The sequence below is a fragment of the Podarcis liolepis genome (genome assembly GCF_965112155.1).
Source record: "Podarcis liolepis genome assembly, chromosome: 13".
In the NCBI taxonomy this organism is placed as follows: Eukaryota; Metazoa; Chordata; class Lepidosauria; order Squamata; family Lacertidae; genus Podarcis; species Podarcis liolepis.
The window spans coordinates 54,780,548-54,807,429 of record NC_139573.1 but is presented as its reverse complement, the minus strand read 5'-3'; the positions used below and the strand labels follow the sequence as shown (position 1 = coordinate 54,807,429).

Sequence of the window (26,882 nt, the reverse complement as noted above, 5' to 3'; positions counted from 1 at the left end):
AGAGAACAATGGAGGCACTCGTGGTGAGCTCTGGCACTTCTTTTTCTAGAAAAATAGCACTGGGGGTGTATGTACATTAATCTTGTGAACCTCCACTGCAGCCCTAATACATGTTTACCACTAGGTTTATTAAAGCCAATGCAATTCTGGGCTGCATCATAGGCGCCGACTCCATGGGGCCTGAGGGGGCTCGAGCCCCCTCAAAAAAAATTTTTGGGGGGCTCAGCCCCCCCAATAATCTCGGGCGCCCTTCCAGCAGAGCGCCGCCGCCGTCCCCCGCCTCCTCCTCACCTGCTCCCTCGCCAGCCAGCCAGCCAGCCAGCCGCGCGCCCTAGTCGGAGAGCCCCGGCCGTCCCCCGCGAGATTAGGGAATCCCCGGGGGCGGGGGCTCCTGCCTCGCTGCTTCGCAGCACCACCGCCACTGCCAAGGCACTGCCGGGGGGAATTTCCTTCCTCCTGGCGGTTTCAGCCCCCGCGAGAACAGGGGAATCCCGACCGGCCACACCTCCCAGCCAGCCAGCCAGCCTATTTAGGGCCGGAGCGGAGGGGGCTCGCCCTCTCTTCTCCGGCTAGCCCCACGTTTCCCACATATCAGCTGTTCCGGAGCTGATTAATAGGCGCAGCACGCTCTCCCCTATTCGCTCACGAGGAGGTGGCGCCACTTTATTTGCATATTCATGAGCTTATTTATTATTCATGAGCTTTCCCGGGCCCCCCCAATATTTTTTATAAGTCTGCGTCCCTGGGCTGCATCAATAGGAGTATAGCATCTAGATCAAGGGAAGTAATAGTGCCACTGTATTCTGCTCTGGTCAGACCTCACCTGGAGTACTGTGTCCAGTTCTGGGCACCACAGTTCAAGAAGGACACTGACAAACTGGAACGTGTCCAGAGGAGGGCAACCAAAATGGTCAAAGGCCTGGAAACGATGCCTTATGAGGAACGGCTAAGGGAGCTGGGCATGTTTAGCCTGGAGAAGAGGAGGTTAAGGGGTGATATGATAGCCATGTTCAAATATATAAAAGGATGTCACATAGAGGAGGGAGAAAGGTTGTTTTCTGCTGCTCCAGAGAAGCGGACACGGAGCAATGGATCCAAACTACAAGAAAGAAGATTCCACCTAAACATTAGGAAGATCTTCCTGACAGTAAGAGCTGTTTGACAGTGGAATTTGCTGCCAAGGAGTGTGGTGGAGTCTCCTTCTTTGGAGGTCTTTAAGCAGAGGCTAGACAACCATATGTCAGGAGTGCTCTGATGGTGTTTCCTGCTTGGCAGGGGGTTGGACTCGATGGCCCTTGTGGTCTCTTCCAACTCTATGATTCTATGATTCTATGAAAGCATACGGCAGAGTGCAAGTTGACTGGTTTTCACATGTTGCCATACAATGTACCATCATCATGTCTTTGGAAGGTTCAAAGTACCCATTATAGAGTATCTCTGCAACAACCGTAGTGCTATCCTTGTAGCAGAGATCCCATTCACTCCCTGCCCACCAACAAAAATACAGTGGTACCTCGGGTTAAGAACTTAATTCGTTCTGGAGGTCCGTTCTTAACTGAGTTACCACTTTAGCTAATGGGGCCTCCTGCTGCCGCCGCACCATTTCTGTTCTCATCTTGAAGCAAAGTTCTTAACCCGAGGTACTATTTCTGGGTTAGTGAAGACTGTAACCTGAAGCATCTGTACCCTGAAGCGTCTGTAACCCGAGGTACCACTGTAGTGTCTATCTCCACAACCTGAAGACGATAGAAAACATAGGTCCTAATCCTGGGGAATATCCATTTCCTACATCCCTCAACTGGGAGAACTGTCTATTTATTTCTACTCGCTGCTTCCTGTTTCTTACCAAATTACTGACCCATAAGATTACTTCTCTTATTCCATGACTCCTAAGCTTCCTCAGGGGTCGTTGTTAAATACTTTTTGAAAGTCTACGTATTCAGTGTCAACTGGATCACCTCTGTCTATATGCTTGTTGACACTCTCAAAGGATTCCAAAAGGTTAGTAAGACGGGACTTATCCTTCCAGAAGCCAGGCTGCTTCTGCTTCAGCAAGACTTGTCTTTCTGCATGTGTGGTAATTCCATCTTTAATAATGCTTTTCCACTCAGCATAATGCCTTCTACTCACTACGAAACCATTACAGTGGTGCCTCTGGTTAAGTACTAAATTCGTTCCAGAGGTCTGTTCTTAACCTGAAACTGTTCTTAAACTGAAGCACCACTTTAGCTAATGGGGCCTCCTGCTGCCGCCGCGCCGCTGGAGCCCGATTTCTGTTCTTATCCTGAAGCAAAGTTCTTAACCTGAAGCACTCTTTCTGGGTTAGCGGAGTCTGTAACCTGAAGCGTATGTAACCTGAAGCGTATGTAACCCGAGGTACCACTGTATTAGACATTAAAAGTGTTAAGTTGTGGGTGAACATATCAGATGACACAGCGATTCTTCAAACAGATCTTTATTTGTAAGCTGGAACAGAACTGAACGGCAAAAAGCTCAAGCGGCCTGCTTTTATAGGCAGCCGGCTGTCAATATTGTAGCAACAACAGCACAGGGTTTCCCGCCTAAAATGACTGACATGGACCTGAGTGAAAACTATATACATGATACTCCTGGTGTGGCGGGTGAGGACTTCAATACATAACAAAAACATTTCCACTGAGTATGGAATATGGAATCAGACCAACTAGCTGAGTGTGGCTCTGACGGACAGCATTTTCTCATACAGAGAGGGGTGTTTCCCAGATCTGCTATCTGAGATATTATAATTTAGGTGGTCGCTATTGCAGTACACTTTTGAGGTTTTGGTTTACACCATGGGTAGGCAAACTAAGGCCTAGGGCTGGATCTGGCCCAATTGCCTTCTAAATCCGGCCCACAGATGGTCTGGGAATCAGCGTGTTTTTACATGAGTAGAATGTGTCCTTTTATTAAAAATGCATCTCTGGGTTATTTGTGGGGCATAGGAATTCGTTCATTTCCCCCCCAAAAATATAGTCCGGCCCCCCATAAGGTCTGAGGGACAGTGGACCGGCCCCCTGCTGAAAAAGTCTGATGACCCCTGATTTACACTTTTCTTTAGCAGATATTATTTTTCTGGTTGTTTTAGTATGTGGGGTTTTTGTAAGTGTTCCCTTTCCTTGGGAAGAGCTGTGACCCTTTTAAAATAATAATTGGGGGGCCAGTTGCTTAGTATCTGAGCTGCGTCTCATGCCCTGTTTGTCATTTTGCACCACTTAGAACAAATCCCAGCTGGCGAGAATCCTAGTCCTGTGGACTGTGAGTCATGGATATTAAATAACCATCATATGAGCTGCTGTGTGCGGCTGGGGGTGGAGGGGCTGGAGAAAGGCATGTCACTGTAGTGTTGTACAGTATCTTATCACAGAACAGCTTGTAGAGAACAGATAATTAACATAAAGGCACAGCTCAGGTTTATTTTAGGCACAGCACGGAACAAGGATGCTTGGAACTGCCGAGAGAAACCAGTCTTAGTTTGGAGGGAAATTAGGGTATGCGGTCTCCCCAATGATCCGTGTGGCCATTTTCAATTTAACAAGCCGGGGCGTCATGCTCAATAAATCTCTCTACAATAGCGGATATTTTACTGAGGACGGAATAAGCTAGTTTTCATGAGAGTGGCATTTTCTGAATGATGTTTGCATGTTGTTTTTAACAGCCTGAGCAGCTTGCTATTGCGCAGGATGTGTTGGACTATTGCACTTCACTTTCCCCCATGGAAATAGCTACACTGCACACCATCAAGCTGTTGTATTTTATTCCTCATTTTGTGTGGTTTTCCAAGAAATTGGCAGTTTTTCTTTTCACTGTTGTGAGGCAGGGGTAGGGGGAACTAGATCTGATCAGTGGGCTGGATCCTTGCCTACTCAACCCTCATGGGTCAAGCTTGACAAGGCCAGCCACCTGTAGATCATCCGGAGTCGCAATGGTGTCACTAGAACCTGATTTGCCTTGCAAGGGTCTTCAGAGTGTTCTCCATGGCCCAACCATCTGCTGATGGTCAGGTCCTGCAATGCCCCTTGCAAGGCACTTCAGAAGACTTGTCAGTCAAGCAGAGCAACACTTTGCAAGGTGCTTTGGGGTAAGCTGATCAACAGTGCCTACAAGCCCCTTTCAGTCCTTACCTGCCCTGCACTTGGTGTGATATAACTCAGCAGGTACAGGTTATGTGATCCGGCTTGGCCGAAATAACCCTGTGGGCCAAATGGAGAGGCTCCGTAGGCCTAATCAGGCTCATAGAATCATAGAATCATAGAATCCTAGAGTTGGAAGAGACCACAAGGGCCATCGAGTCCAACCCCCTGCCAAGCAGGAAACACCATCAGAGCACTCCTGACATATGGTTGTCAAGCCTCTGCTTAAAGACCTCCAAAGTAGGAGACTCCACCACACTCCTTGGCAGCAAATTCCACTGTCAAACAGCTCTTACTGTCAGGAAGTTCTTCCTAATGTTTAGGTGGAATCTTCTTTCTTGTAGTTTGGATCCATTGCTCCGTGTCCGCTTCTCTGGAGCAGCAGAAAACAACCTTTCTCCCTCCTCTATGTGACATCCTTTTATATATTTGAACATGGCTATCATATCACCCCTTAACCTCCTCTTCTCCAGGCTAAACATGCCCAGCTCCCTTAGCCGTTCCTCATAAGGCATCGTTTCCAGGCCTTTGACCATTTTGGTTGCCCTCCTCTGGACACGTTCCAGTTTGTCAGTGTCCTTCTTGAATTGTGGTGCCCAGAACTGGACACAGTACTCCAGGTGAGGTCTGACCAGAGCAGAATACAGTGGCACTATTACTTCCCTTGATCTAGATGCTATACTCCTATTGATGCAGCCCAGAATTGCATTGGCTTTTTTAGCTGCCGCGTCACACTGTTGGCTTGTTTGTGGTCAACCAAGACTCCTAGATCCTTTTCACATGTACTGCTCTCAAGCCAGGTGTCACCCATGGGCTCCCGCAGCTGGTGCCTCTGAAAAGCAGGCTTCTTCCCCTTGTTTGCTGATGGGAAGAATGAAGCCTGGTTTTTGCAGGCACCAGGTATGCGAGGAGTTCTCCTTGGTGCTGCAGGTGCTCCCTAAGCAAAGCCAGCCCTCACTGCTCATCCGCTAATAGATGGTGGAGGCAGATACCTTGCTCCAAACAAAGGAACAATTCAGAGCTCACTTGAAGCTCCCAACAGTTCCTTTGAAGCAATGTCTGTACCTGCCCCACACCTAAAGTCCTGTGGGTGGGGGGCATGGTTTGGAGGATTGGCCTCATGGGCAAAACTGATTTTTAGGTTGGGCTTTTTTGATAATTACATATATGCTGATTAGTCCCAATTTATCAGACTTAAGTTCAGGGCTTTTTTCAGCCAGAACACACCAGAACTCAGTTCCAACACCTCTCAGGTGGACACCATTGCCATTATAAGAGAACAAGGCATTCGTGGCACCTCTATAAAAATACACTGGAAATGTTTATATCCATTCCACCTTTCCCCTGAGGTTCTCAAGGTACCATTCATGGGTCTTCTTTCCCCCATGTTATTCTCACAAGAACACTGTAAAGTGGCTTAAGCTGAGAAAGAGGGGACATGCCCAAACCACACATCGTGTTTCATAGAACCAAGTGGTGTTTTCAACCCTGTTCCCTCAGATCCTATTCCATTTAATATACAGGTAACTTGCATTTTTCGCAAGGGTTCAGTGGCAGGAGTTGTCTTGCCAAAGGCAAGGTGGTCCTTTTAAACTGAGATTCAGAAGCAATACAAAATACACAAGTGTGTGAGAAGATTAAATATTTTATTCTAAATCGGCAAGCAATATATACATACCAAGCAAGCCCTTCAATCTGCCACTTGGAAGCCCTCAAGAAGCGGCGAAAATGACTCCCCCAGGTAGCCTCAGTTGGCAGGGCCCTGCGGCCCATCAGTCCATGTACAAGCTTAAAAGAAACTCTGCCCAAACCGTCTGATTCTGTAGACAACCTGTGTGGCTTCCAAGACTGGCTACGTGTAGATCATCCACCAGCCACCCCCTCCCAATGCCTCACTTTCTCCAAACAATGTCCAGCATCAAAGAAGGTGCCCAGCATTATCCTCCACAACTGAATAAGGCAGCTGGATGGGGGGACTCCAGCAGGACATTAAAGACTGTTATCACATCATCAAAAAACTTAACAAGAGCGAGGGAGGGGGAAGGAACAGAGGCAGGAAGGGTAACCGTGTCAGATCACTCGCTCCTCCATACGTTTTTGTCTTCCTGATGCATTTCCACACCTATACACAGGTCCGCACATATATGCAAAAACGTGTAAAGCCGGGAACTCCCAGAACTGGCTCCCCTGCAAGGTGGAGAGCTGCTTACTGGGCTTGGGGGAGGTGGTGTGGGGGCTCTGCCAGGGGCCCACAGTCCTCCCATCACCTTCCCCAAACCTAGCAAGCACTTGCCCAACTTTGGGAAGGAGACACGAGGGCTCTGGGACTCTGCCAGAGTAGGGCATGTTGACTTCTTCCATTTTCAACTTTCAAAAATGAGTGGTGCTGAAAAGTCGTAACATGACAGGAATTCAAAAGATATTTTGGTTAAATCGAAATAATTTAGTTTCGCTTGGTAAGTAAAATGTGTGTAGGGTTGCATAGAAATAGTTAAAAATGATTGCCAAGTCCTTGCAGTTATACTATTATGTTGTTGTTGTTGTTGTTATTATTGTTGTTGTTTCTTATTATTATTTAGCATTACCTAACATTTTCAGAAGGTAAAATTAAAATTCTTGTTTTTTCAAGCTAAATGTTGTCCAATCACAAAAATAATAGCACCCAAAAATGTATTTTTAGGACCCCCTCACTGAAAAGAATTGCAGAATTTAATTATCACCTCCTAAATGACACACCCTACTGCCAGAGCCCTCGTACCTCCTTGCGAAAGCCAAAGCCAGGTAAGCCCATGATCGAAGCTTTGTACAGGTGGGGGAGTAAATGAAGGGAGGGTGGGTTTCCTCCCCTCTCTGTTTATTTTTTTATTTCCCCTCCCCACAACACAAAGCTGTGATCACAGAAGTAAAACAACAAAACAAGCGAGTTAGCTGCACCTCATTCCATATTCTAGAAGCGAATAAGCTGGGAGAGGGAATAATTTTCTCTGGAAATCTATATGGTGACCCTTGTCAGCAGTCCCATGTGGCAACTTTAAGGCCAACTAATTCAGGCTTCATGCGTATTAGGCAGCAATCCCCATCGAATTCAGCCAAATTCTATTTTTAAGTAATGTGTGCCACAGGGCCAACCCAATACATGTTGGCACCTGAGGAAAACTACAGAATGGCATTCCCTCTCCCCACAAGGGAAAAAGGGGTGAGTGAATATCTAAATCAGGAACGGGGTGGGGTGGTGGTGGAATAAAGTTCTACATCTTCTGCCCCTGTGGATCCTGCCACCTTGTCTCCTGGGTGGCCCAGCCCTGTTGTGCAATGATCCCATAATAGAAATTGTGACAGCAAGGGCACATTCTGAACCAAGGTAAGGCAGCCTGGGGTTAAGTATTTCTAAGACTGCAGTGTTTAAGTGTCTACTGTTCCTTTGCAAAGGAGGAAGATAAGAAGGGAAGGAGAAGCAACTGTGACAGCAGGGACCCATTTGAACCAAAGTAAGACTGTATTCAAATCTAAGTTAGATGCTAAGTATTTGTCAAAGTGCAATGCTTAAGTGTTCACAGTAACTTTACAAGGGAGGAGGATGAGGAGAAAGCCAAAACAACTTGGTTGAGTCTCCGTGACCTCTTTGGCCGTGCCAGGTTTGGCAGGCACCAGCCATCACTGTGTATAAAAACCATTATGAGAATTATAAGGTCCAAAGTATAAAATAAATGAATAAATGTACCAGGCAAACACATACATAAATATATAAACCACATGTCTGAAACAGTACAGGAAGAAAAGTTCTGAAACCATTTTGTCTCTCCCAAATTGACCTCAAATATTCCTAGTTACAGATAGGTAGCCGTGTTGGTCTGCCATAGTCAAAATAAAAAATTCCTTCCAGTAGCACCTTAAAGACCAACTAAGTTACCGTATTTTTCGCTCTATAACACGCACCCGACCATAACACGCACATAGTTTTTAGAGGAGGAAAATCCGTAGGGCATGCCACCCGTAGGCATTCCCTCCATAACACGCACAGACATTTCCCCTTACTTTTTAGGAGGAAAAAAGTGAGTGTTATGGTGCAAAAAATACGGTAGTTCTTGGTATGAGCTTTCGTGTGCATGCACACTTCTTCAGATACAAATATTCCTCTGCAGTTTGGATGGAAATGGGAAAACCTGCCTTAAGGGCACATTTAAGATATGAATAGGGTGAGCCTGTGACCTGGACTCAACAATTAAGTATTTATCATCACAAAAGAATAGCCAGGCTCTCCAGATAAACCCATCAACAGGTTTCCTGCCAGACAGGATTCTGCTGTAGACCACCCCTTCTGTGATGTATGTATGATGAATTGGGGGGTGGTCTTGGGCTGCAGGGTGGCAATTTCAAAAAGTCTATATAAGGCCGTGCGCATGTGGTGAGTGAGGACCCTGTTGCAACAGTTAATAAAGATCAGGCTTACTAGCTGCTTTGCTTCTCAATTGTCTCTGGTTGGTCTCTGATTTTCTCCTACCGACAGAGAACCTACAAAAGGACTCTGTATGGGCTCTTGGGTACCCCATAAAGGAAAAGGAGCAGTTATTTTCTTATAACAAAAGACTTGGTTATTTTGCAGGGCTAACTTGGCCCACACTTTCTCAACCATAGCCCCACTCCCTACAGTATGGGTGTGAGTTTTATCTGCATCAGCATTGACAAAGTAATTTTTAAAATGTTTTTCAAATGCATAAAACATGTATGAAATGAAAAAAATTCCTTCCAGTAGCACCTTAAAGGCCAACTAAGTTAGTTCTTGGTATGAGCTTTCGTGTGCATGCACACTTCTTCAGATACACTGAAACAGAAGTTGCCAGATCCTTCTATATAGTGAGAAGGTGGGGAGGGGTATTACTCAGAAGGGTGGTGGGAATGGGAGATTGGCAGATAGCTGAGATGAGCCTGTATGAGTATGTATGAGCCTGTATGAGACCACCACCCTTCTGAGTAATACCCCTCCCCACCTTCTCACTATATAGAAGGATCTGGCAACTTCTGTTTCAGTGTATCTGAAGAAGTGTGCATGCACACGAAAGCTCATACCAAGAACTAACTTAGTTGGTCTTTAAGGTGCTACTGGAAGGAATTTTTTTATTTTGACTATGGCAGACCAACACGGCTACCTATCTGTTACAGTATGGGTATGAGTTTTATCTGCATCAGCATTGACAAAGTAATTTTTAAAATGTTTTTCAAATGCATAAAACATGTATGAAATGGTCAGAGGCAGTAATGTTTCTGAATACCAATTGCTGGAAACTGCAGGAGGGAAGACTGGGGCATCTGGTCCATGAGGCTCTTCTTAAAACCTTAAAATGTGAGCTGGAAAGATTATGAAGTCCTCTCTTTGAGGCTACCTTTTGCTTCTGGATTGACAAGATATAGCTACACAAAAATCCCGGATACCTGAATTGTTTTCTACAGGGCAGCAATCACTTTTCCATCAGGGAAGACCAGCAGAAAAAGCTTAAAAACAAATCAGGAATGTCCTTCTCTACAACTTAGAAAATGGGTGTTTTCACTCTAGCCTTTTCTTTGTCTAACATTTGGCTGGAACTGTTTTCCATAGTGTTAATCATGGCTATGACTTCATTCATTGATTGAAAACATGGAAAGGTGAGAGCAGGCTAGTTTCTCACAAAACAAATGTGAATAGTACCTGCACATTTTGTCTCCTATCTCAGATTCTACAAGTGCTATGGGCTTTTTTAAAAAAGAAAAGAAAGAAAGCTGGGAATCTTGAGATAGTGGCTCCCCCAATGCTGCAATTGTCCCCCTTGCCCTCTCCCAAGCTTGTGGACACCCTTGTTCTTCTAACTTCCAGTAAGGTTTTCTCTTAATATTCTAATTTAAACTATCTATTGTTGGTTTACACATGAAAATACTGTATATTGGTGCATGCCACCCAAATCTCTGAATGGTGCAAGATTGCAGAGGTTCCAGGCATTTACCCAGGGATTGTGCTTTTGGGAGGGATGCGGGTGGCGCTGTGGGTTAAACCACAGAGCCTAGGACTTGCCGATCAGAAGGTTGGCGGTTCGAATCCCCGCAACGGGGTGAGCTCCGGTTGCTTGGTCCCTGCTCCTGCCAACCTAGCAGTTTGAAAGCACGTCAAAGTGCAAGTAGATAAATAGGTACCGCTCCAGCAGGAAGGTAAACAGCGTTTCCATGCGCTGCTCTGGTTCACCAGAAGCGGCTTAGTCATGCTGGCCACATGACCCGGAAGCTGTACGCCGGCTCCCTCGGCCAATAAAGCGAGATGAATGCCGCAACCCCAGAGTCGGTCACGACTGGACCTAATGGTCAGGGGTCCCTTTACCTTGTGCTTTTGGGAATGAGACACAGTGGAGTGACTTTGTGATATATGGTTTATTTACACACATATACAACCTGAGCCTAGGATGGAGGTGTTCACGGCATTAACACACCAAGAAGTCCTTTCTTCCCACATAGCTGCAACCTTGGATTCAAGCAGAAATTAAGCACTGCCGTTTCTTTCTCCAGCTTGCTGCTTAACTTCTAAGTCGCATCACTGTCTTTTTCTGGCTACCAGCCAGTTGAGGGAAGGGGCTCCACACATCTGCAATCTCGCACAGATCCACTTTCCTTTGTTTCACTTAATGGCCCATCGCCCAGGCGATCACCTGGATATTCTGCTCATTGTACTTCAGGCTTCAGCTTCCAGGACACTGATCTTAGGGTGTTAGAAAGTGCTCCCTTGATGTCTGGGCTTGGGTTCTTCCTCACAAGTCCAGCTGTTGTTGTTGTTGTTTAGTTGTTTAGTCATGTCCGACTCTTCGTGACCCCCATGGACCAGAGCACGCCAGGCACTTCTGTCTTCCACTGCCTCCCGCAGTTTAATCAAACTCATGCTAGTAGCTTCGAGAACACTGTCCAACCATCTCGTCCTCTGTCGTCCCCTTCTCCTTGTGCCCTCCATCTTTCCCAACATCAGGGTCTTTTCCAGGGAGTCTTCTCTTCTCATGAGGTGGCCAAAGCCCAGCTACTGCCCAGCAAATCCAGGGTTAAATTTATTAAAGTATTCAGTTTAAATTCAGATAAGCAGAAATTACAGATAAGCACTGGGGTTATGCTGTAATAAAGAGGGTCAGTCATTTTGCATCTGAAAAAGAAAATGATGCCAAACTAGATGCAAATTAGTCTCATTAGTCAACCAAAAAATAAAAAGATGATAAAGAAGCTGTTAAATGAAGACCTAACACGGGAAATGTAACCTTAAAAAACCACAAAAAATCTGTATAATTCCATAAGCAGGGAGGGTCATAGTGAGCTGCCAAGTGAGGCTATTGAAGTACCTTTACTGCAGTTATTTAAGTCACCCATCTGGTAAGGGTAACATGAGGATAAAAAGGGCTTTGTTATGAATGGAAATGAACTGATCTAACTTACTTGTGGACCTTCCTACACCAAATGGTCTTTTGGGTTCAAATGCCTTGCACAGATTCAGTTATTTTTCACAACACTAATCTCTGCAATCACAAGGTAATGGTTTTGCTTGGAATAAGCCTATATCAAGCACCCATACAGATGGAGAGACACTCACCAAAGAGGCAGAGAAAGGGTGCTCCCCTTCTCAGCATGAGCTTGGGCCCTGCGTTTCTGTTGTGCTGAGACAGCAGGAGACAAAGGGTTGATGTAGATAACCTTAGGAAGCCAGGGAGACTTGGGCAATGGTGGCAACTGGAGCAAGAAGAATGTGGGACACAGGCGCTCCTGATCGAAGCTGCGTAACCAACTGCCTGTGCCAGGAAGAAATTGCTTAAAGAGGCTGCCATGAGCTATAGAAGCCAGTTAAAAGAACACCAAAATGCTTCTTTCACTCCGCCTTGCCTCTTACCTGTTGTTGGCATCTGTCTGTCTCGAGAGGCAATGGAGGACGCCTCTGGGGCTGAAGTCAAACCACTGGAGAATCACAGCCCCTGCTGTGGCTGCAGAGACCGGTAACTTATAACTGCTAACTCCCGTGTTGTTTTTGCTGCATTAGCAACACCAGTGTGGTGTAGTGGTTAAGAATGGTGGACTCGTAATCTGGTGAACCGGGTTCACTTCCCTGCTCCTCCACCTGCAGCTGCTGGGTGACCTTGGGTCAGTCACACTTCTCTGAAGTCTCTCAGCCCCACTCACCTCACAGAGTGTTTGTTGTGGGGGAGGAAGGGAAAGGAGAATGTTAGCTGCTTTGAGACTCCTGAGGGGGAGTGAAAGGCGGGATATCAAATCCAAACTCCTCTTCTTCAAAGTGGCCTGGGCAGTGTGTGTGGACATCCTGGGCTGCCCCGCCCCAGTATTCAAAAAGTGTCCTTATTATAATATAAATAAGGAATATTTCTGTCTGGAATGAATAAGGTCGCGCTCACCTGCAGAAAGGATGGTGGGATCTGAACTCAGTGCTCTTTTCCAGAGCCAAGAGAGCTTTTGTGGGAGCAGAAAATTTTGCATTGCAGAGCACTAGAAGCCCATTAGTACTGCAAGGGTCAGGTGGGGTCAGCAAAACCCATCTTGCTGCGAATGTGGTATATAAAAACAACATGCTTGGTTTTTATACTTCAGGGTACCAGCCCAACCAGCAGATTTGTAACTGAACAGATTATTATAATGAAACCACACAACCCCAGGCATCTCTCCTCCAAAGAAAACTCACCATATGAAGGTTGTGCTGAATTTCTTGTCGGTTTGGAAAAGGTAGAAACAAAACAATAAGAGGTTTTTTTAAAAAATTAAAAACTCATGCCATATATTGCAAGGTGGGAAAGCCAACATTACCATCAAGTTCTCAGCTTTTCCCATAAATGCTACATAATGTAAGGGATGCAATCCTTAATTTTTTTGAGGAGGGAGGGGGGCAATCCTCAGCTATTCATGCAAGTTTAGTAGCCCACTACCCATATGTTCAGGGACGCGGGTGGCACTGTGGTCTAAACCACAGAGCCTAGGGCTTGCCTATCAGAAGGTTGGCAGTTTGAATCCCCACGACGGGGTGAGCTCCCGTTGTTCAGTCCCTGCTCCTGCCAACTTAGCAGTTCGAAAGCACGTCAAAGTGCAAGTAGATAAATAGGTACCGCTCCGGTGGGAAGGTAAACGGCGTTTCCGTGCGCTGCTCTGGTTCGCCAGAAGTGGCTTAGTCATGCTGGCCACATGACCCGGAAGCTGTCTGCGGACAAACACTGGCTCCCTCGGCCTATAGAGCAAGATGAGCATGCAACCCCAGAGTCGTCCGCAACTGAACCTAACGGTCAGGGGTACCTTTACCTTTACCTTACCCATATGTTCAAATATAAATGCCAGTTCCTGACATCCTGTCCCACACTTTCAAAATCCCATCACACTCTGCATAACCAACAGACTGAAGCCAAGACAGGGCTGTGCAGTTAGAGGCAAACTCCCTTCTCCATGGCTGGGATCTTAAGGGATAGGTTTAGCCCTCACCTCATCAGGTCTATGATGCGCCTTCCTTGGTCCTCCCATATAAGAGAAGAGCTGCCTGTTTACTCCTGCGGAGAAAAGTTAAAAGATGTGCTTCGGGGTGTGTTTGTGGGGAAGGGAAAACTAAATGGTTCTTTGCCCTGCTGATAAAGGCCACGTGGACAGGATTGTACAGCCAGGCACTCCCTCCACCTCCGAGGGCCTTGCAGTACACAAGCCCTCTCACCGCACATGAATACACATCAGCCATCTAGCATTTTTCCAGCATCCAAACCCCACCGCCATGAAAAGCAAATCACAGAACTCTGCACAATACTTAGCTCATTAATCTAATCTTCTGCCCTCCCTTCCCATCAAGGGCACAATGAGAGAGGAACACAGCTAAAGAGGCTCCATGTTTTCTCTGAATACGATCCTGTGATTTCGAATACTTTGTGCTAAATCTTGCTTACCATAATTGCATGAATAGCTACAATGAAATCAAGAGGCATAGTTGCATTGTGGTTTCATGTGGGTCAAACCCCTTTGAGAATAGCATTATTTGCTCTGTTTTAACAGTTCCTGGGCAACAGTGCAGAGGCTGAGGAGGCATGAGAAAATCACAGCAAATAAGAAAAATGTACTCAACCATACAATATTGCACAACAGAGATATAGTTTCAAGAAATGGGATGCTTTATTGCCTTCCTTATTTTAACACATTTGCTTCTGCCTAGAAGTTGCGGGGTTTATCCATAAAATTTAAAGCAAAACAGGAAGCCTTGCCCCACAATGCGGCAGAAACTAGGGTAAAAAAGATTTCCAAACAAATTTCCTTCTGCTTCCTCTGCTAGCATTGTTGAACTATACCATGGTATTTTTTAAGGGACGCAGGTGGTACTGTGGTCTAAACTACAGAGCCAAGGGCTTGCCGATCGGAAGGTCGGTGGTTCAAATCCCTGCGACGGAGTGAGCTCCCGTTGTTTGGTCCCTGCTCCTGCCAACCTAGCAGTTTGAAAGCAGCGGGAAGGTAAACGGCATTTCTGTGGGCTGCTCTGGTTCTCCAGAAGCGGATTAGTCATCCTGGCCAGATGACCTGGAAGCTGTACACCGGCTCCCTCGGCCAATAAAGCGAGATGAGCGCGCAACCCCAGAGTCGTCCACAACTGGACCTAACGGTCAGGGGTACCTTTACCTTTACCATGGCATTTTATTCTTACATTCACCCTGAAATGAGTGGTGAGAGGTTCCAGGAGGTTCCAGCATGATGGAGGCTAATGGGGGTTTCTGCAGTACAAGGTTTTGCTTAGTCCTGGATTTTCACAGAAGGCAGAGTCAGGCCCCTGTCTCTTTCAGATCCCGTTCCAACCTTGCCAGTCTATGGTGCTCTTTCACACTATAGGCACCACCTCTAGATAGGGGAGAGGAGAAGCGAGATATGCTCCCTTCCAGAGGGATCTCCACCCATTAGCTCTTTTGGGGCATCTTTTTAGCTATGCAAAGGCCTGTCCTCCCAGCCAAGAGTCATCTCTTGGACTCAACTTGTCCAATTAGTCAGATCCCTTTAGCAGTCTCTTTTTCTACAGCTGTGAAATCATAGGGCTGGAGGGGACCCCAAGAGTCATTTAGTCATAACTACGATATGATGGCTACCTAGGTGTGTAATAAGAAAAAACCTATCTGAAATAGTTGCAGGTGCCTGCCTGTACCTTAGTAAAATTATAACTACAGTGATACCTCTGGATGCGAACGGGATCCATTCCAGAGCCCCATTCGCATCCTGAGTAGAACGTAACACGTGACTGCGCGTCTGCACGTGCATGGGCCGCGTTTTGCCGCTTCCGCGCATGCGTGTGATGTCATTTTGAGCGCCTGCGCATGCGCGAGTGGCAAAACCCGGAAGTAACAGAATGCGTTACTTCCGGGTCGCTGCAGAGAGTGACCTGAAAACGCTTAACCTGAAGTATATTTAACCTGAGGTATGACTGTATTAAAAACTAGCTCAAATTCTTGTGCTGCATTAAAAATATATATATATATATATATATATATATATATATATATATATATATATATATATATATGCTTTCGTAGATTTTCACGGGTACAGGAATGCAGGTTTTGGTGTCTTCGGGTGTCTTCCCGTGTAAGAGTTGGGGTGTCTAGGCGACGTTTCGACGAGGTCTCACTCGTCATCTTCAGGCTGGTGCTTTCGGCTTCTTGTTACTGGAACAGAGCAGGATCTCAGTGTTTGAGTTCCTATAAATACTGTTGAGGGGGTGTGGTGTATAGCCTCCAACGTTCTGGGCAGAGAGGAAGTTCCCAGGTTAGTGTGCCTTTTCTTCTTTTGTTCCTTAATGCAAATGCAAACAACTAGCCGTCTGGAGAGCTGAAACTGAGACCTCACATAAGACAGACAGACACACCAACAAACTCCACAAACTAGAGAAACGCCAGAAGCCCAGCCACCCTCCACAACAACCCATGAAACAAACAGTACATAACATATCAGACAGGATCCTCACCTCAACTGAAACCAAAGTACTCTCCAAAGGTTTCAACTTCGCAGTCGCCCCGAGACGCATCCCCACGGAAAACATCATATGCGGAGTCGAAGCTAGCCTAACCAAAATCAACCCAGATGAAGCCAATAAAATCAGACTTGAAGTCACCAACATCCTCTGCTCCAGCAAACCACCCAGAAGCAATTTACACAAAGAAGAACAGAAAGCACTCACCAACCTGAGGAAAGACAACAACATAATCATTCTCCCAGCAGACAAAGGTAATGCCACTGTTGTGATGAACACATCGGACTACCAAGCAAAACTATCAAATCTACTCCAAGACCCTACCTACCAACCTATAAAAACAGATCCCACCACCTATCTGGAAAAAACCACCAAATCCAAAATAAAAGCCTCTCCTATCAGTGAAGAAATCCAGCTAAGAATCATCCCCAGAGAAAAATCATCCAGATGCCCCAAACTCTACGGTCTCCCCAAGATACACAAAGAAGGAACACCACTCAGACCAATAGTCAGCTCCATAGGCTCACCTCTACAAAATCTCGCTAAATTTCTCGCTAAGCAACTTCAGCCCTATGCAGAATCCATCGCTTCACACGTTACTAACTCCTTCCAGTTCATAGAAACAATAAAGAAGCAAAACCTACATCCCGATGACCTACTTGTGAGCTTCGATGTTGTATCTCTCTTCACACAAGTGCCCATTAATGAAGCCTTGACAGCCATTCAAAACAAATACAATCCCCCGAATACATCCTGGACCTGACCAACCACTGCCTAACCAACACGTACTTCATCCACAATGGACAAAGATACAAACAGATAGAAGGAGCACCTATGGGATCACCCCTCTCACCGGTCATCGCAAATTTGTACATGGAACACTTTGAAACCAATGCTTTAGACAAGTCAGAACACAAACACAAACTTTGGCTCAGATATGTTGACGACACCTTTGTAATTTGGCCACACGGGAAAGAAAAACTAGATAGCTTCCTCACACATCTCAACAGCCTACACCCCAAAATACAATTCACTATGGAAATAGAAGCCAACAACCAACTTCCCTTCCTTGACGTCCTAATCTACAAAAAACCTGATGGCTCCCTAGGACACACTATCCACCGGAAAAAAACACACACCAACCGCTACTTACATGCACAATCACACCACCACCCTGCACAAATAAACTCCGTAGCCAAGACTCTCATCTCCAGAACCAAACGCCTGGCTGACAAAGACCACTTGACAACTGAGTTACAGAATCTCTCAAATGTGTTAATCGCCAATGGATACCAGCAAAACAGGGTTACGAAGCTAATCCAAAAAGAAACACCTCCCAAAAACCAAGACACAGAAGAAAACAATGGCATGGCCCTCCTTCCTTATATCAAGGGCACTACAGATAAAATTAGCAAAATCCTCCATAAACACAATATCAAAACAGCCTTTTGCACCAACCAAAAAATAGCCAATATCCTCAGAAACCCCAAAGATAAAATCCAGTTGGAAAACCAAGGGGTCTATGAAATACCCTGCAAAGTCTGCCCAGCCACGTACATTGGACAAACAAACAGACGAATAAATGCACGTATCGCAGAACACAAGAATGCCGTCAAAAAAGAAGAAAAAACTTCCTCTCTTTTCCAACACATGAAAGAAACAGGACACGAAATTAATTTTGCAGATTCCAAATTGCTCTTTAACATGGAACATCACCACAAGAGAATAATCATGGAAGCCATCGAGATAGAGAAACACCCTCACAACATGAACAAGCGTGACGACACGTCCCGCCTGCCAGACATCTGGAAATTAGCCCTCCCCACAAAAACCGACACCAGAACCAGAGGCACACAGAACGCCATCACCAATCAACCACACCAGACCCAAACCCAGACCCTCTCCACAGATAAATTACAGACACCATCCAGTAGCCAAACCATAGTGGCACCTCCGGATGCTGCACCCCCCTGCAATCCCGACACAGATCTGGCTGGCACAGGGCACAAAACCACAGCTCGCCCCTATACACGAAGCCAAGCCAGAGCACAACTAAGTGCAGTACAGCCATCTTCTCAGAAAAACTCTTCACAAGCTCAAGAGGTCAAGACACGAAAGCTTTAGCAACTAATCCACACTTAATGACCCTCCTAAGTGGTACTCAGAATATCACTCAAGAAATCACTCAAGATATCCCTCAAGTAATTAAGGAACAAAAGAAGAAAAGTCACACTAACCTGGGAACTTCCTCTCTGCCCAGAACGTTGGAGGCTATACACCACACCCCCTCAACAGTATTTATAGGAACTCAAACACTGAGATCCTGCTCTGTTCCAGTAACAAGAAGCCGAAAGCACCAGCCTGAAGATGACGAGTGAGACCTCGTCGAAACATCGCCTAGACACCCCAACTCTTACACGGGAAGACACCCGAAGACACCAAAACCTGCATATATATATATATATATATATATATATATATATATATATATATATATATCCCCCACCCCCTTCCAACCTGTTATTTGGAGGGTATTTCTCTGCAAAGTCTTTGCCCCTCTTCCGTGCAACTAGATGACAAAAAGAGAAGAGGCTAAAATAAGGAATGACCCTCCCACTCCAGAACTTTGAGGCAGAAGGGGGATTTTATTTCTTCCTAGAGGGTCCAACCCCTTTTCCTTGATCCATCCAAGTTAATGGGCACATGTGTTGACATTTCTCTCCTGGGGGTGGAAACAGAATCCAGTGCACTGGGATTCCATAATGGGCTCTCCCAGTCCACACTGCCTGGGGAAAATGTACAAATTGGATCAATGGAACCCACACAAGGCCAGATTCCGTGCCAGCATTTACCTAAGAGGTGCCACTCTTCTGAGTTTACAAAGGTACATCCAGATGCATGGGCGAGTGGCAAGCTAATGTGGCTTCTACCACCACATGCATTGAAAGGAACACAGCAATGACCCATGTTGATGGGGCTTGATGACACACCATCACTCTCAGGGAGATTTGATGGGGGGGGGGATATGGCTGACCCCTGCCCCAAACGTCACAATGTACAGCCACTTCATAAAGTGGTATGAGTTGTAAATACTACTTTTAAAAAATAAAATCTCCCCAGTCCAATTCCATCCTGTTTTTCCATGAACTGTGCAGTGCAGGCAGTCTGTTCAGCAGGCCTTGTAGTTGTCCTAATAACCTGTGAACCTTCCTGAATATGGAGGGTAATCCGTTAAACGTAGTTCAAGAAGGCCTCTTTTCTTGATTTCATCCCTTGAACCGTTTCCATGGAATACTCTCCATATTCAGAAAATTTTACAGGTTGCCAAACTGTCAGCTAATGCTGTAATGAATGGTTCTAATTACATTCAAGTAGCAGAGAGCATTGCCATTTTAATCAAATCTGATCCTAGCGAGCTATTTGGCAGAAGCACAAGAGAGAGCCCAAAGAAAGCACAGCCAAACTGTGAGTAACCTTTTTATTCTAAATTCTGCCTGTCAACAGACTGAATACTCAACTGCTTCGAGAAGGCTTGGTTTTGTTTTTGAAGTAGATTCTGTGGCTTCACCATAAATTACCCTAAACTGCTCAAAAAAACTCAAATATTAAAGATTAACTGGCTAGGCCATTGCATCACAGCATCAGTCAGAACACTAATCCATCTTGTGTTGTGTCTTTCCTTAAGGTAGCTTGCCAAAATTTGTTCGGCTTGCGTATGGGGCAGGCTTGCTTTTGCCCCACCAAGCCCAATGGAGCCCAGCAGCTGCCCGTTGCAGCCAGTTACGGGTTTCTTAAATTGTATGCCTTTGCTGTCAGTGGCTATAAAAAGATAGCACAAATCAATCTTCTCACAAAAGGTAATTCTGGTGCATCATTTCCGCAGGCAGACAGCAGTAGCAACATTCTTGTGGGTGGCCAACTAATTACTTCTGAAAGCTTCCAAGAAAGAAGAGCATGTTGACAATGACTGCTTTTTGTTCTCTGTTGTATTCAGTTCTCAGTATACGCAAATACTTAGATGGGGTGGTATCCAATGAAGTAGTTCTGGCTGTGTGGCAGAACCTCTGCTCCTTCTCTTCACCTCATAAGCCCCCTAAATATGTTGTGGATTTCTCCCCACACCAGAGCAGAACTGGGGAGGGCATGGGGGCCAAATGAGGAAAGGAGAGGGCAATTTTTGGGGAAAATTCTGTTGAATCCTGTTAACTTTGAGTTTGAGTTTTGAGACATTAGCAGTACCTAGTCCTTAACAGCACCCCGTAGTTCAGAGGAAAGGGGGCAGGGCAAAGTTGGAAGAGGGCAGTAAGACTATGACGGGAAGTCACCATAAAGCTCTCTTTGAGAAATACAGGTGTCCTCAGTGGTGCAGAGTGACTTCCATCAACTTCGGCTGGTGGTCCAGTGGCACCCCATCTGAACAGGGATTTCCTAACTTCTGTGGCCTATACTCTAGGTTAGATAACTACAGTAGGTTATATGTGGGGCTGCCTCTGAAGACCGTTTGGAAACATCAACAGCCGAGTTGCTCAGTTGGCCAAGACAAGTTGGGCATATAACGCCGATCCTGGCCACGTGGCACTGGTTGCCAATTAGTTTTAGGACCCAATTCAAAGTACTGGTGCTAGCCTATGAAGCCTTACATGACCGAGGACCTTAATACCTTAAGGACCACCTCTCCCCATATGATCCCATAGCTCAGTGCATGAGACTTCTAATCTCAGGGTCCTAGATCTGAGCCCCAGGTTGGGCAAAAGATTCCTGCCTTGCAGGGGGTTGGACTAGATGACCCTCGTGCTCCCTTCCATCTCTACAATTCCATGACCCTGCGCTTGTCCTCCAAGCCCCTTCTCTGTGTCCCCTCCGCGCATGCACCCCCCAGGCACCTACCACACACGCTGCTCCACTAGTCCCTAAGACAGCCTCCTTCCAGCAACTCCTGCAGCCAAACTGATGCCAAACATATTGCTCTGCTTTCCTTTGGACCACATCAGCAAGGCCAAGTCTTGTCATCTGGGCAGCCCAGGCCCTCCATTCATTCTGCCCAGGCTTGTACTCTGGAAAGGTCCCTTCAGTGTTGCTGATGCAGCAAAAGCCATGTGGGAGGCAGGAGTTACAGGTTACTGGCCTCTGCAAGGCCCTGTGATTCTCCAGCGGTTTGGCTTCACACCTCGAGACAGATGGATGCCAACAAGAGGGGGGAAAGAGTGTCGACAGCGATACTGCCACTGTCAGTCAAAGTGGGACTATTTTCTAGTATTTGAATTCAGTTTGTTCCAATTCAGAGCTAAAAAAAAATGAGTTTTCCCTGGGAAAGGAGAAGGGCAAGGAGAAAACCACTTGCACCCGTGCTTTCTGGGCAAGCGGAAGTGTGGATGAGCGCATAGTAAACTGCCTTATAGCAGGCCATCCAATGTATCCACACCAGTGCTATTTTTCTAGAAAAAGAGGGGATGGAACACATCATCAACGCCTCCCTTGTTCTCTTATAAAGAGAATGGAGCCCAGCTGAATGGTGCCAACACTGAGTTCTGGTAAGTTCCAGCTGAAAAAAGCCCTGACCCATTCAGCCCTGTAATATCTACTCTGACTCTTTGGGGGCTCAGGCAGAGGTCTTTTCTAGCCCTTCTACATCTTCTTGAACCTTTTAAAAAAATAAATGAGATGGCTAGGTTTGAACCTGAAACCTTTGCAAACAAACACATGTTCTCATTCACTGAGTTACACTTACAACAGATGTGTATTCAAACATGAGAAGAAAGAAGCACAACAATGGGTGCTAATCTTATTCACTCACTCACCACAGTGAGTCAAGTTTGTACATGCAGTCTTCACAAACTGCTGCAATTCTGTCCCCTCTCCTGTGCATCCCCTTGCCAGTAATTGCCAGTATATGCATAAATGGAAAAGGTTTGTGTTATGTACTGAGTTGAATAGGATCCAAAATGCAGCAGTCTGATTGGTCCTAGAACAATAGGATCCAAAATGCAGCAGTCTGATTGGTCCTAGAACAATAGGATTCAGAATTCAGCAGTCTGATTGGTCCTAGGACAATGTAGCAGTATGATTGGTCTGCAGGAGCCACCCAATCCGGCTCCAGATTCAAGTGAATCCACAACCTGATTGGCCTACAGGAGAATTCCGGAATTAGCCAATCATGTGCGGCCCATTGTGTAAATAATGTATATAAAGCAGATACTTGAGGGGACATTCATTCCTCCTCACCACAATGAGCTGAATAAAGAGCATGAAATCCACTCTAGACTCAGAGTATATTTCAGTTTGTGTGCCCCAAAATACAACTGGGAGAGCTGTCACCTCTGAGATGCCGTAGCATCGTGGCTGAACCGATGTTTTGTTTTGGAATAAGACACTTTCAAGTGTCGTGTGTCAGTGCCAGCACATGTGCGTAGTTCCACCTCAATTATAGCAAAATCTGCAGGGGGTGTGTTCTGTAATGATTTTTAAGAGGGGGGTAATATCTAAGTGTTTGTTCGCCAAACTGTCGAGAGTCTTCTGAAACTGAAGATTTTGGGGCAGCAATTTATGAGAGGTCAAATTGAAGCATATATCAGGAAGCTACCACTGCACTTGCAGAAATAAATAATCACATATTTATTTACTGAATAACCAACAACAAATTTTTGACAGCATGCTGGCATCCATCTGTGAAAAGCTTTCCCTAGAAATGCAGGTTACCGTTATTAGATACATCGGAAAATATTTAATTCTATGGAATGTTTTTATGCAAATAACATATTAACGTGCCTAAAGATCGACTGTATTGTACCATATTAGGGAGCAACTTCACAGCTGACAAATATCTAATTTTAAGGCAGCTGTTCGATAAAATAAGGATGAGTTGCATATGTGAAATGCAGGTTTGCCTAGGTGCAAGGGAGTGCGTGTGCTCTGAAATGCATTGTTTGCAAGCTGTTAGAGGCTTTTCAACACAAAATGCAAAGCAATACCCTTAACCAGATGTAAGGTACAGGAAGGACCCATACGGTTTCGCTTCTTTGCTACATTTGTAGGCCAGAGGGCAGGGAAGGGAAATGGCATTGGTCCTTCACATCAAGTCAACATGGTCCCTCCCTCTATGATTGGGTGGGAAGGAGTAATGTGATCTCACAAGGTTCCAGTTTCTGGAGCCCCAATGACATTACTCTGTCTTCATGGCTATGGAACGTTAGCTTTTTTACTACCATGTTAAACATGAATAGTCCCTAAGGAACAAGAATTGATTTATTTGCCAAAAAACATGGCTATGAAACAGTAGCAGAATTCAGAAAACCAAAGTTCTGCAGAAGGCCCACATAAATAAAATCATCTTCGAGGCCTGCCGAAAATCAAGCAACTCTTTTTGGAGTCTGCTCCAAATTCTGGACATTGCAGTCTAAAAGTCCTATCCTAGGTAGCTACTTACCATATATCAAACTACAGGGAACCAGGCAGAGGGCCTTCTCGGTAGTGGCACCCACCCTGTGGAATGCCCTCCCACCAGATGTCAAAGAGAACAACAACTACCAGACTTTTAGAAGACATCTGAAGGCAGCCCTGTTTAGGGAAACTTTTCATGTTTGATGTATTGCTGTATTTTAATATTTGGTTGAAAGCTGCCTAGAGTGGCTGGGGAAGACCAGCCAGATGGGCGGGGTATAAATAGTAAATTATTATTATTATTATTATTATTATTATTATTATTATTATTATTATTATTATTATTATTGCTGTTGAGGTCATAGTGAGAGGCAGATGTGTGAATACACATCCAGATTCCTGAAAGACTCGATGACATTAATGAAATTACACCAGAGTACAATTTGAAAGGTAGGATGCCACCTAGCTAAGGGCCTTTTGTATTCAGGGAATACTTGCCTCCAGCCAAGTATTTTCAAATAGTAGGCAACCAGTGGGAAAACCTATCTGGACCCAGGCTGCCTCAGCACAAGGAGAAGTGCTGAAGAATTATGGGTGGCATGGGAAGGTTGCAGGTATCAAAATAAGAGAAAAGTCCATCTGGCAAAACTGCAAGAGTTTGGTTCTTAAAGGTGGGTTGCAGGATATACCAGCAAAAGAGACGGTAACATATTTAGGGGTTGTAATAAAAAAAAAAAAATGGGAACAACGGAGCTTGATTAAATTGTCAACAGTGATGAAGAATGGAATTAATTATCCAGAAGAATTAAATAAATGGAGTCAATTCACAGCATATGTAAAAAGAGAAGTGGGTTTTTCAGATATTGGTGTGAACAACTTCACAAATTAATATTTTTAAAATCCTAATAGCATGAAATGTATGTGAGATTAACTTGTTCCATTATAAAATGACATTTTTGTCCTCTTTTATTATTGTATATTATAGTGTGTGTGTGTGTGTGTGTGTGTGTGTGTGTGTGTGTGTGTACATATATACATATACATATATATATATTTGTTAATGAAGTGTGGGTCTTAATACAGAAAAACATATTAGTTTATTATAACCACATACCCTCCAACATTGCTCTGATGAAAAGAGAGACTTCCCATTCCATAATGATAATTTTACTATTTATACCCTACCCATCTGACAGGATTGACCCAGCCACTCTGGGCAGCTTCCAACATATATTAAAACATTTAACATTAAAAAAAATACTTCCCTATACAGGATTGCTTTCAGACGGCTCGAGGGTCAGATAACTCCATCCCCTCCAATATTTCTCCAATGAAAATAGGGACATCCTAAGGAAAAGTGGGACATTCCGGGATCAAATCATAAACCGGGATGGTTTCTCTAAATCAGGGACGTCCCTGGAAAATAAGGACACTAGGAGGGTCTGTAACTAAAGGACCCATCTTTAACAGAGCCTGCCAGATAATCACAAGGTAAAAGCGCAAACATTTCCTGTGCTAGAATTGATCAAACTCGAAGCAAATATTCCAGTACCTTTGCTTCATTCCTGCTTCATCTGCTGCAACTCATCTGCTCACAACGGTGACCTACAAAGACACTGAATTGGTAGGACCAATTTTATTCCACCATGCAGAAGGCAACGGAAGAAGCCAGCTTAATTGGGAAGCTGCCTTCAGTGTGGAAGTTTCAGGGCAAAACATGAGGAAAAAATAGCATCAAATAGGAGCTCATAACAGAACTAGATTTGCAAAATCAGTCTGGGACACCAAATAACCACTGCTATTCTTCAGAATCTTGTATATATGTTTTTAGCAGCAGCCCCACAAACAGAGCAGAAATCCTTTTTGCTTTACTCCCCGACAGGCAGCCCTGTCAGTCCGTTCCTGAGTGACCATTTTATGTCTTACATGGTTACAGCAGTTAGTAACCTGCTTATTCAATAGTAAATGAGGCACAGACTATAGCATGGCATCCAAATACTTGGATACAAATTGGTGCCAGTTTCCATTGTGGTATTTAGCAACAAAAAAGCTGTTGTTCTTCACCAGGTTTCCACCAAACGATTTTGTCTATATAGTGCTCCAAATATCTGACAAAAAGCTGACTTAGAGATTTTAAAAAATATCCCCTCCCACCCTGGTTTCAGATGGCTAGGATATGCTTCCTGAAATCGAAGGAATCTCAAGAATTGATTTAATTTTAGCCAGATAGTATCTACTTTGGTGTAGCAGGTGGAGATAAGTTTGATATAAAGTTCCTATAGGTCATCAGTGAATGCAACACAAACGTGGAACCTGACATCTGAATTTGAAGTCTTGACATGATTAGACATACGTTTTGTGGTTTGATGGGACTAACAGGGACACAATGTTTTGAATGAAAGTAAGGGGTGGGGGGACATCTTGGGATGTGCTTGAATACTTTGTACACAGTCTTAATAAAAATGGCTGTTTTCCACAATTCAGGTGCATTCAGCCTGATCACGTGGAAGGTACATTTTGGGATGTGGGGGTGGGGGGTGGGGAGAGATGGGATGTAAATAGCTGTTCTCTGGTAAAGGTCAGAATTTGGTTATAGTCCAGACTGTGGTTGACCAGAAACTTGACATGAGCCAACAGTGTGACGCGGCAGCTAAAAAAGCCAATGCAATTCTGGGCTGCATCAATAGGAGTATAGCATCTAGATCAAGGGAAGTAATAGTGCCACTGTATTCTGCTCTGGTCAGACCTCACCTGGAGTACTGTGCCCAGTTCTGGGCACCACAATTCAAGAAGGACACTGACAAACTGGAACGTGTCCAGAGGAGGGCAACCAAAATGGTCAAAGGCCTGGAAACGATGCCTTATGAGGAACGGCTAAGGGAGCTGGGCATGTTTAGCCTGGAGAAGAGGAGGTTAAGGGGTGATATGATAGCCGTGTTCAAATATATAAAAGGATGTCACATAGAGGAGGGAGAAAGGTTGTTTTCTGCTGCTCCAGAGAAGCGGACACGGAGCAATGGATCCAAACTACAAGAAAGAAGATTCCACCTAAACATGAGGAAGAACTTCCTGACAGTAAGAGCTGTTCAACAGTGGAATTTGCTGCCAAGGAGTGTGGTGGAGTCTCCTACTTTGGAGGTCTTTAAGCAGAGGCTTGACAACCATATGTCAGGAGTGCTCTGATGGTGTTTCCTGCTTGGCAGGGGGTTGGACTCGATGGCCCTTGTGGTCTCTTCCAACTCTAGGATTCTATGATTCTATGATAAAAATAGTATAAATTGGTCAATCCAAGAGAGGCCAGTTTGTCCTTCTCCCCTCACAGGAGGCCCCATTGGCTTATCCCATTGGTCTAATCAAGAGATGGCTGATGGCTCTTGACA

At 45.1% G+C, this 26,882-nt stretch overlaps 1 protein-coding gene across 4 annotated transcripts in view; it reads left to right on the top strand.

The window, feature by feature from the left end:
- The window catches only part of LOC310692408 (uncharacterized protein), a 132,105-nt gene that overhangs the window by 46,275 nt on the left and 58,948 nt on the right, over positions 1–26,882 (top strand). Inside the window, exon 2 of one of the 4 annotated variants that reach the window (XM_083473391.1) lies at positions 7,581–7,639. The exons of the other annotated variants lie outside the window; for them this stretch is intronic. Within the exon in view, the coding sequence (XP_083329517.1) occupies positions 7,581–7,639 (59 nt within the window). The remainder of the gene's footprint in view (positions 1–7,580; positions 7,640–26,882) is intronic. 4 annotated transcript variants of the gene reach the window in all.